The sequence below is a fragment of the Netta rufina genome, assembly GCF_964035555.1.
Source record: "Netta rufina genome assembly, chromosome: 8".
In the NCBI taxonomy this organism is placed as follows: domain Eukaryota; kingdom Metazoa; phylum Chordata; class Aves; order Anseriformes; family Anatidae; genus Netta; species Netta rufina.
In genome coordinates, this window is record NC_140131.1 from 3,157,223 (window position 1) to 3,169,323 (window position 12,101).

A 12,101-nucleotide genomic window follows, 5' to 3' on the forward strand; every position below is an offset into this window, starting at 1 on the left:
CTTAAAAGTCATGCTGATATCTTATTACAGGAAAAATGAATGAGTATGTATTAAAGTAACTACACTCCCACATCCCTTTTCAGTTAGCAATGGTATAGCTCAGCTTAGTTGCCATTACAATTCTGTGGAGAAACAGCTGAACTTAGAGCTGCTTCATTTTGCACATTAGGAAAAATACCCCCATATATTTAGTCCAGGATGTGGTCAGTCACAGGTGGAATAGGCCTAGCTACACAGGTGTTGTCTTTCAGTTAATCACCAGAAAAACCTGTCCATGAGTAAAAGCATTTTCAAGTATCACTAATTCAAGAAACAGGCTTAAAAAACAATGCCCCCTTCCCCCTTCCAACTTGTTAAGTTTACATTTTAATACAGCCTGGACACTTGAAAACCATACAGAGAGATGCCAAATGCCATCATAAAGAGAAAATAGGACAGCCTGTGAATCAGGTGTTCCATTTTAGTGACAAAAATGATGAGATCACTTTCGACAGCACTCTACAAATTGATCTCACTGCAGTTCTTCTGGCAACGAGCATTCGCTTTTCCATTGATGATAAAAGCTCAGCTTTAAATAGAGATCCATATTCTAAGTACTGCTAAAGAAAATAATATTTTAATTCCTGTTAGGGTTTCCATTAGCCTGAATTACTGGGGACAAAATACTCATACTGGAAAACACTTGGGACCTTATTTTCATTTCACCTGCTTTGGCACTGACAAAAAGCCTTAAAGTCGTGTAGGTGCAAATCACACTTGTGCTAGAGCAAAAATGGTTTAGGGCATAAATAAGACTCAAATTCATCTGCATTTAACTTAACAGCACTCCCACCGACTTCAAAGACTGCAGTTACTAGTGTTTGCAGTAAGAAGCAATCCTTCAGGGATATTTATTTTTCCAACATCCAGTACCATTAATAAACTAATATATTAGTGACATCTCTCAAACACTATCTTGTCTCACAATTAGGTCCTTTTCCTGCCAAGAAGACCCCTGCTGTATGTTCATTGTGAGTGTGCTAACAGTTCATAATGCTGAATGGTTTGGGATAAATTAAGCAAATGAATACTCAAGGAAAAAGAAAAGCACTATATTGATTTGTTGTCTAGACATAAATGTATCTGCTAACATATTGCAGACATTATTCAAAGCCAGTACTGGCTGGAATAAGTAGAGCCAGTTTTTCTGCTAGGGAAAGGAAAGCACTGAGGACAATATAGCTTATTAAATAAGTGTAATAAATTAGATGCTAATAATTAAACTAATTCTCATTAACACTTTCAATCGTATGTATGTCAGGAAAGAAACAGTAATTTTGCCAGTTATTACTTCATTGGCTGGAAAAAGTTACAGGCATTACATTTCATGAAATATTCAGAGCATTATTTTAGATATGATTTACATAAAATTTATAAATTCTGTATTTGACCGGAATGCTATTTCAATAATAGCAATATGATTCACTTTATTTGATTAAAAAAATGAAAATGGTTATTTGAAGCTTTGGAACTCCGCTTAATTTTTCATAGAGATAAGGGGAAAAGATAACTGCTTACAGAAATAACAAACCATAATAAACTGTACTTTTAACATCTTGAGTTCAAGTACTGGTCAACTTGATCTAAAGTGCTATAAGGCAGTATTTTTTTTTTTAATGAACTTAGCTGATCTGAAACATCTGTTTCTCACCCTCCCTTTTCCTGCTCCTTCCCCCCCGCTCTCCCCTGAACTTCAAAAATAATTAATAAAAATTATTCTGCCTTCATATTTTGTTAACCCTCGTTCTACTAGGGTTACAATGCATGCAGCAAAGTCATTTGTGGAGGGACCCAAAAGGTCACTGTATCACTGCCTTCTCTGACAGTTTAAGCTGATTTCACCACAATGTGGTTGAGTGGTTTTTTGGGGAGGTTTTTGTTGTTTTTTTAAATATTTTTGCAAAAGCAGCATTTTTTTTTCCTTTCAACCACTATTCAAGGTGTGTTCCTGTGAGCAACATGCTGTTAAAATAATCCCATAAGCCCATGGTTAATTTTACATAGGACAAACACTTCTGAAGAAATAAAAACAGCTTCCTTACATTTAGGAACCCCACCTGTCCAGCCTGCTGACCAGCGTCGGGGCAGACAAGTTGGACAAACTCTTTCAGAGTCTCCTGAGGATGATAGCGGATTGCTGGGTGTGAGAAGTATGGCCCAGGCTGTTGAATAATGGGTGATGTTGGAAAATGAAGAGTCGATGGTGTTGCATGTGGACTTGCTATAGGAAAGAAAACAAAGAAGTTATATAGAGTTTTGCCTTTGGAAAAGAAAACAGTTTAAATCTACTGTAGTTTTAGTCTTTTTTTAACTGTACAGTATTGTTTATACATCTGATCTTCACAATTAATATATTAGACCACATTGTGTCCTACACTCACTTCATCTAGATCGTGAAAGCAAATGGAGCTAGACATTTAAAAGGATTTTCTCTGTTTTCAGTGGACATGTATAAAGGAATCAGCAGGCCTTTGTGAAGCAAAAACTATTCATCACCTTAAGAGCAGCCCTGATCAATCAGGCAATAAAAAATGTATTTGGGAAATTAGGGTTGATTTAATTGACATTTCGTGTAGCTTGGATTTGCACATATGAATCCATTTTATATTGTACTATAAATGGCTGGTAATTTAAAGATGCACTAACACTCCTTGTTGTTGGTTTTTTTCTACCTCGGTTTAGGAACATTTATTTTAAGTAATCTGTTTTCATCTAATGAACATGCACAAAGTGGCAAGATCGTTTTGAAAATTACATTTACATTTCTCCTGAATAATGTTAGGCTCAAATCTTCAACAAGCCTCCTGCTTGCATTCACGGATGGTGTTTAATTTGGTGAATTTATAGGCCAACGAGCCGGCTGTGAAAAAGATAGCTGGAAATGTGCTGGAGTGAAGGTGTAAAGGTGTAATGCACACAAGCTCATTGGCAATGATAAATTTTACCTCAGTCGATTCCAGCAGTACTATAAGTGCAGCTGAAGACAGACTCATGCTCTCCTACCTTCCGTGACACCTTTGCCATTCAAGATGGATTGGGCTGGACCCTTGTTAGCTCAGGGTACTTTCTACTGTTAGTTGTCACTGTGAGGTAGCAACTGCTGCCATTCGCAGTGCTACGTATTCTCCCTCTCCCCTCTAAAATGAGAATTTGCTTTTTCTTTAGGATGGCCAATTGATCTGGCTGAGCACAAACTCATCTGTAAATCATCACTTATTTCTCACCAAACAGCAATCATTGTACCCCTGTTGCTCCCTTGCATGCTATCCTTGTAGTCTTTCAGGGGTGTCCACGTGCATTTACTATACTTGTACACCACACACACCCGATTAGATAAAGGTTAAACAAGGCATGTAATATCCTACAGAAACTCTTTTATCGGCTTTGAAGTAAGTTAAATATACAAGTGCAAAACAAAAGCCTTTGGCACTTCTGGAAAAATTGGAGAGATGCAGGAAAGTTAACCAAAATCAAATATAAACAAGCAAACACTCATTTCACAATGAATGTTATGAAAAAGCCTCAGATAAATAAAAACTGAAATCTGCTTCTTAGTCTTGCTCATCACCAGTTTAATAACATGACACTTTACTATAATTTTGTTCTAAGCATTATTAAACCATTAGCAAAATCAGAGCCTGAAGATGTGGATAAAACATGTCCTCAGAGACAGCAGCAAGGAATCCTACTGCATTATCCTATAAACATTCATTAAGGGTTGGCTGGGCAGCACTTCTCTGTACTTCTTTATCCCCAACTGCACAGGAATGATTGCTTTGACACCACCACCAAAAAGAGCTGCTCTCATGCATGGGATGCCGATAGGGGATGAATGCAAAGCTCTCATCCCTGCTGTGGAAAGCCCCCCCCGTAACACTGTTAGCCCCGTGAGCCCTCCCAGCCTGCTCCCCTGAAGACTGTTTAAAACAGAAAGAGAAACACAGGAACGAGCGGTGTGAGCCGCGTCTCGTGCAACAGGAAAATGCTGCGAAGAGAAAGCGTAAAGATGAGGAACCGAAAGTGAGCACACAGCCTCCAGCTGGCTGACCACAGAAGATGTGTGCCCAGTGAAACTCCTGATAGCACGGGCCGTACCTGTCCTGCAACAGCTAGGGTCTGCGGCGTGCGGGCTGGAAACATCCTCCCACAGTGCTGCACTCGGGAGAAGGCAACGTGAAGAAGCACATCCTGTGCTCCTCGTGAGAGAGATGTTCAGAGCTGCTCCACGGCCAAGGCAAACACCTGTGTGCCCAGCCTGCTCAGCCTGTCTGCACATCTGTGCTTATCTCTCTCTTTCTTTTTTTTTTTTTTTTTCAAACACAATGAATTACTTCTTACTCACTTTAAGACAAACATGTTTTGTTAAGAGTTCGCACCTTAAATTATACCATATTTAATAGCTCTTCAGAAAAAGAATCCAAATCATCAAAGGAAGAAATGAAGGTTATTTTCCTGTCCCCAAGCCCCAGAGATGCTGTAACTTTGAATTTTTCTGTTAAGGGTAAAAACAACGTGGAATTCACCTTGTTAAATGTAGGTATCTACCACGGGGCTAATCTAAGCTAATTATCTTAGGACCAATGGAGAACTAAGCAGAAATAATGGAGTCTAAGGAGCCGTTCTTCTCAACCAGAAGTAGACCACTGCCTTTGGTTAGATGAGCTGCTCCTAGACTTCACTGCCCATCCTGCCTGCATCTCGAGAGCCCACTGGTGCTGCCTCGGAGGTAGGTATCTCCAGGCCAAGCACTTCCCTTCAGTAAGATGGTTTCCATCCAAAGTGCCAGCCTCTGATCTCACTCACACCACCCCCTGAGGTGTAACTGCTTTAATGACACTTATGTCATAACCACTTTACAGATATGAATGCATCATCACCTTCTCCCAGAAGCAACTGTAATTTCAGGGCTTGTCAAAATATTTTGCCGTGAATATTTATTCAACAGAAGTTGGTGGTAAGCATTTTGATGACTACAACAAAATTTTCATTAGTGTACATTTCTGCTCTTTGTTTGATACAAAACAAAATTTTCTTCTCTTCCCTCATATCTCCTTTCATATTTCCCCTTTTCTTCTATGCCAAATGAAAGATGAAGGATGAAGATAAAAGTGAGAGGGGAAGGTTTCTGTGGAAAACATCTAATTAAGTAAAAAATATATCAGGATTTTTTTATCATTTATTAAAAAAAATCATTTTAACATCAGGTCTGTCAATATGACACAAAATCATTAAGTAACTGCCCTGTACTTTGTAAACATCTGGGAACAAACTCATTCCCTTTCTTCTGCTGGGTAAAAAAGAGATAGAAATACTATTTTCTATCAAACAAGAAAGAATAAAAAATTGTACCCAGGGAACATGCGGAAATTCAAAACTAGGCCTGAAACCACACTGTATTTAACTTTTCCAAGGTATGGTTCTGCACAAGATAATTTAGAAAGTAGAAGTCTTCGTAGGTATGTAAGTAGTGAGTCTTTGGTGCCTTTGACCTGTTCAGCATGTCAGGGTGGAAAACAGAGTGGAAAGCATTTTTCAGTGATATTCCCAAAGACAGAGAGAAGCAAAATGAATGTAGAATTATTAACAATAATTCAGGAAGGTAAGGTGCCGCAAGAAGGAGAAAGTGGTTCCTCTTCTGAGTCTTGGCCAGCTCCTCAGCACAGCCTCAGAGGGCTTCCTGATGATCATTGGAAAGACCAGGGGAAGGAAACAAGACTGAATAGGCATCAGCATGTGCCATATAATGACATTGAGGGTTCATTTTCTCAGCGTAGATGGATTGATGTAAGAAGTGAGTGGTGGAACAAGGATCTCCAGCAGGTCTGTTTTTGCAGTCTCTGACTGGGAAATACTGAATTTGTCAAGTGGCTGTAGGAAGGGACGCTTGGTAAGAGGAAGAATGTACTACCATTAAACTGATCAACACTGCAAGTGTGCCTGCCTTATACTAGAGAAAGGGAATTAAATGCTAAAGTCTAAGAACTGCTGGTCTATATGTACACCTTTACTCTGATAGCTGGGCTGTTGTCACTAACTTCAGCGTGTGTAAAAATAGCCTTTCAAACAAGTTCATAGTTTCAAAGCTATGTTTCCAAATTCATGGATCCTCACAAATATTTTTAATCAATTAAACGATGTGAGGTAGAGGAGACTTCACATTGAGGTTACTATTTCCCCTGCTCCTCTGAAAGTGTTCCCCAAAAGTCCACATTTTCCTCTTGTTTCCTACTCTCCCCATTATACCATCTGACTCTTCATAAGTCATCTCTATAATGTTTTTTGTTTTGTTTTGTTTCTTTTTTTTTTCCAGCCCTTCTGTATTTGCCAGGTATTTAGCTTTGCAATCTTAATTTAATTGCCATGGCTCACACAACCTCATCAGAGATTTCATGAAAGCATTATGATTGTGGCTATTGGCATCAGCTTTTATCTAATTCTGTGAGAGGATCCCAAGAAACAAGAAAACAGAAAACCAAAACCTGATCTGCTTTCAGGTAGGGCTTGCTCAGACTGAGTGTTAAAGAAACACCCCTACAGCCTGAAACATGAGGGGTTCATCTAAATGATGCCTATTAATCAATGGTAAATTTGAAATTCCTATATCTTATGGCTTACTTTTCAGAAGAGAAGTTTGAAATTTACTAATGTGATCCCCAAGAAGTAAAGGACTACAAGGAAAGTCTCAAAAATTCCTCATTTCCTGGGAACATTTTACCTATCTGTCTAAAACTTCTAAGAACTCAACCCAAATAAATTAGATGGGTTCAACTGACGGACCTACTTCTTAACTACAGCATAATCTCTTTGTTGAAGTGTATTTACCTCTAAAAGGGGCAAGTAACCATAGTCAAGACACTTTAGTCACAACTACAGGAATGTGTAACAAAAATGATAAAGTCTCTGCTTCTGAAAATCATGCCTAGAGTGATGCAAGTTTTTCTGCACATAGGAAGGGGCTACAGCTACTTTATGTGTTTCTGATGGGATATTACAAGTCTCAATCAGTGACTGTAAATTCTTTGAGATCTTCAAATGGAAGATAAAACAGGTCTTTGTCCATTATTTATTTACTTATTGACTTATTATTTATGTATCGCTAAGCAGCTCCATGCTGCCAAACCATATTTTTCATGGCGTCTTTCAGCCTGTGACATTTATATTTTATTATTGACCTCACTAAATGACATAAAATACAGGTTCTACTGCCTATGAAAATATTCCTATTCCTAATCACAAGTTCACTTCTACCTGCTGTAGGTATGGAGGAGTTGGACTACTGGGTGTTATTAAATCTGTTATTGGAGGGGGAGGGCAAGGCGGCAGGAATTATCCTTCCATCTCAAGGCAAGCATAAATATTTCAGAGCACACATGATTCTAATTCCATTGAAGCTCATCTGAAACATCCCATACTTTTTATTGGAAATGAAATGATAATGTATGGTGGCCTGCAACAGATAGACCAGTATTTTAAAACTACTGCTATTGGGCCAAGTAATTATGCAGTACAGCTGTTGCATGCTATACTGGATTTTTTGGGTGTTTTATAAGTTTGTGGTGTTGTGCAGCATAGAAGTAAGAGGATTTTTCAGAAAGCTAAATCCTAACATTTGGTTATGAAGTTCAGTCTTGTCTTTCCCCTTCTTCTAGTAGCCAATAACAAACTAACTAATAAATTGTCACATTCATTGATTAGGTTAGTTCTTCTCATGTTTAAGGCAAAAGAATAAGAGACAAAGTTATATATTGTATTCAAGTGAATGATCAGGTAATAAAGCATCAGCTGATTTTAAACAGCTTATGGTTTTCTTCAGATATACAGTACTCAGGCCCTTCCCCTGGAACAAAAGAACAGTTCTACTAAAGGCACAGGAGATCCTTTCTCCCTGGGAGAACTCACAGATGTGGTAAAGGGACTTTGTGGTCACACCTGCAGTGCTCAGATTTCCCCAACGTATGGGAGAGAGGTATCGATCCATCCGCCTTCCAGCTCCTCTTCCAAAAAGCCTTGCCAGCCCCTTCAAGCCCAGATGATTGGATGAAATTTCTTTCTTCATAAAGTTGTCTGAAGTCTTTAAAAGGGTCATTTCGTGTCGCTCTTTTCTCACTCAGGAAAAGACCCTGCACTCCTCACCTGGCCAAGGTATCAGTGGTCTGGGGAAGCAAAACCACTGCTCCTTCTCAGGCACAAGGGCTAGTCCATCAGATCAGACTGACAGTGGATTGGCTTCGCTTGGGCACAATGCTCAGATACCTCCCGCATAAAGTGATAATTAAGTTTACTAATAGCTCATTAAACATTGATCAATCTTCCTAGAAATAGTAACATTATAATCATAATGAAACAGGATCATTTTTATCAGGTTGTTTTTGAGTCCATTATAATTGGCTTCATTACAATTAAGAAAGTATTTTTTTAAAAGTCATTTCCCTGGAAATGTTATGGAACAGTTTGTTCTGCTAGATATTTCTACTTCAGGCTTCTAGGTTGCTTTAACTCCCTGCATGCTGTAAGCTTTCTCCTAGCATTTAAGTGATGCAAGTGCCAGTTCAAATTATGCAAGATGTATCCCACCCTTTGTACCCCAAAGGTACTTATTCTCAAAATTGACCATATTAGAGTACTAATTGGCTAAGCCACCATGCTGGCTGATGTGAAATGCTTTCAAACACCATGAAACAGCTGTGTTTATCGGAAATATGAAGAGTGACTTTTTAATAAGGAGATCTGGCAATAATCCAAATTTGTTGAAAGGAACTTACACTTCTGTGTATAATACAATACAAGAGGTAAAGAATAGAAGCCTAAAACAATAGCTTTAAGCCCAGAGATTTTTGTGATGAAAGCAGTTACCCAAACAAGTAAAAAATAATTAAGAAACTTGGGCTGGGATTTGCAGAGGTCCTGGGAGAATTCATTAACTGCTTTTCAATTTCAATGGGAGCTGTGTCCCCGTAACTCTTTCAAAGGTTCTGAAAGTCCCCATTTTTCTTACTGCCCATTAGGAATAGACTTTAGGGTGATACATGTAGAGCAATCCTGTATTCAGTGTAGCAAGGACTTGCCTCTACTTACACACTGAGCTGCTGAGGGTAAGACTGACCAGTCTAGGACCAGACCTTCGAAGGGAATTCAGATCAGTGGAAAACTTACGCATGGTGTAAGTCCTGTAATGCTGCAAAGTGGTCTTTTAGTAACATGTCTATCAGGACAATGGGTAAGCTAAGTTCAATCCGATCCTGTCTTGCATGCCTATGTTTGCAGAGACAACACTCATGAGGAGAGAGAATGAAAATAGGCCTTACCCTCTGAGCATGGGTAAGACTGAGGTATCACTGACACTTACTTCCACGTTGTGTCTGTAGACATAGCTGAAATATTCAAAGTATAATTAGCTGACCAATGCAAGAGAGATTCAAATACCCTAAATGTGATGGATGGAAGATCTGTTCCTGCCCCTGGACATCAAGATGAGGGACTGAATTGCAGAATGTTCATCTCTCAGCTCCTGAAGTCAAGTGCAGGTGGGCGGCTAAGCACTGCTGAAAAAACAGATCCATGGTAACTCCAAGTCAGGGCTGGCTGTCAGCCCCTTTTTGTTGCTTTGAAGACCAGAATGGTATAAGGCACCTGGGCCTGTTGTTCAGGAAATACTCCCTCTGTAAGAGATTTTGCAGTAGCAAGTGGGAGGCAGAAGGACATTTTGCCCACGGAGTTCCTAGCAAAAGGAAAATATGCTTAAAGCTGTGTTTGGGCTCGGGGTTTATTGTGAGTATTACTCTGGATTGTGAGTATTACAAGCTGCTTTCAAAAACCTGTAGAGCTGAACTGAGTGCTGGTTTCACATTCTGGTGTAGGCAGAGGGCCAGTTAACTTTGCTATTTTGAGCAGATTCTTCTAATACATGCTAAAATTCTTCTACCTTTGGGCAATCACAGTACTGCAGAACTGATCACATAGGTATAGGAATAAAAATCGTACCTATAGAAAGCATTCCTCTCTTCCAATATGGAAGGTTGAGGTGAAAAAAAATAATTTAACCTATTTGTAGAATTCCTATTTCACATCAAATTCTGGCAACTTTTGCATATTATTATTGTTTTTAATACACATGATGCATTCACATATATATGATAAAAACTACAGCTAGGAGAATATATCACGTCTTTTTTATAATGAAATGCAGTTGATAAGTTTACAATAGAAATGTAAATTCTCTTAAAAACCACAACCTTTATGTGTGTGATGATATAATTCTGCTTTGATACTAAAAAGGGCATGGTAATGGAATCTGTGACTTTGGAGTGATATATTGCTGTTAAGTTAATAGGACTCCACATTCCCATTTCTAATATCAGTGTTTTTTTTCCCCTTTCATTCTGTAGATGGTAAGCTGATACTACATAAACATTGTTAAAGCTATAGTTCCACGCTACAGTAATTCACTTAACTTTAACATGATTTATGGTTCTGTCAATAGAGGAGGTTGAAAATCCAGAGCTCTCATGCTTAAACATGGGTTCCATATTTAAAGCAATAATGTGCGTTTTGTGTGTGTCTGAAGCTAGAAGAATTTAGCATAAAGCAGAGATAAAAATATTATAGTTCAGTGCACTGTTTAAAGCATATAGTTTAACTTCACGGATAACATCAAAGACAGCAAAGAAACTGAACACTGAATCAGTAAAAGCATGGGTAAAATACTTTGGTCCTGCAGCACTTTATTTTTATATTATTTTTTAGGGATGCATGAAATCCTATTAGTATTTTTTACACTCCCCTTTTCTCATTCTTTTGCTCAGTTAGATCAGCTCCTTTTGTCAGGATGAGTTTAAATCTGGGTCCACTGTGTTAATCACCCCCCATTCTTCTTTCTGGCACTTACCCTCCAGGCATTTTGCCTCTTTAGGAGATTAAGCGACCAAGTCATCTTGTTGCTCTAACATGTCCTCACTGGAGCAACATATTAACACAATTCCTCTGCAAAAGAGCCCTCTTTAGAAGTTTGCTGCAGGGATGACAAATTAACCCAGCATGGTGTCCCACACATCTATCTCAGTACAAATTATTAGTGTAATAGAGCTTTTAGTTATGCATTTATCTAGTAATTATTGAACGGTTATACAAAACGAAGCTGAGCAATCATGGCCCTTTATGAGGCAATCTCAGTGGGTGGCCTTACAGTTAATTTAGGATAGGACTGTCTAAGCAGTTCACTCACACACAAATTAGCTGAACAGCCTGCTCCTTTAAATATTTCCTATGTCACAGGCTAACTCTTTACAATACAACAAAGGTAGAGTTTTAATTACACGGTTCCTGACTTTTGTTTAGCTGAAGCTTTAACCATTTGCAAGCCTTCCCCTCTGTCCTCCCCTGCGTAGGATATGAGAGTAGATGGAAGTTTGGCTAGGGCATCTGGCAATTACTAACCCTGACCTTGAGGCCATCTGTTAGGAAACTGCTTTTCTTTAAGATTCATATTATTTCAAAGCAAATGAAAGGAAAAATTCAAAATCTTCACCTACGCAGTCAGCTAAAAGCAGGTGAGCCCTCCCTGTTCCCTGACGCTGTAAATCGGAGCATCGCTTTGCGCTGTGGCTGGGTTGCCTCATCTCTTGTTCACTGTGATGCTATTTTGGTTTCTACCCAACTGTTGTTGGTACATTCCTAACCTTTTGGTGTGGCTCTCCCTCTCTTGGCTGTCTTATATCAACATTAACATCCCTTGATCTGAGGTATCTGTCTCAAAATGAACTTCCACCGCTTTGTTTTTGTCAAAATTCAAAGGGAAGTAGGAGGCTATGTGTGTTATGTGGTTTGACAGCTGACAGCTTCGAGGTGCAACCATGGATAGTTGAACAGAATAGTGTGTTACAAAACATCCTTTCACACTGACTAGCTCTGGAATTAGCAGGAATTATCACTTTTATTCACCTGAAGTTGCCCGACAGGACAGCTAACAGACACTGATGTTTTGGTGACCCTAGGGAGAATTTTGAAGGGCACAATGTCTTCCCAGATATGTGGCATGAAGTTTTTGCTAACGAATGGAGAGTACC

At 38.9% G+C, this 12,101-nt stretch overlaps 1 protein-coding gene across 10 annotated transcripts in view; it reads right to left on the reverse strand.

Annotated features, from left to right (window-relative positions):
* Window positions 1-12,101, reverse strand: part of NFIA (nuclear factor I A) — a 248,632-nt gene that overhangs the window by 35,579 nt on the left and 200,952 nt on the right. For 9 of the 10 annotated variants that reach the window (XM_084291332.1, XM_084291335.1, XM_084291336.1 and 6 more), the window contains one exon: window positions 2,082-2,260. In XM_084291332.1, coding sequence (XP_084147458.1) covers window positions 2,082-2,260 — 179 coding nt within the window. The remainder of the gene's footprint in view (window positions 1-2,081; window positions 2,261-12,101) is intronic. The other variant, XM_084291333.1, reaches the window with a different exon arrangement.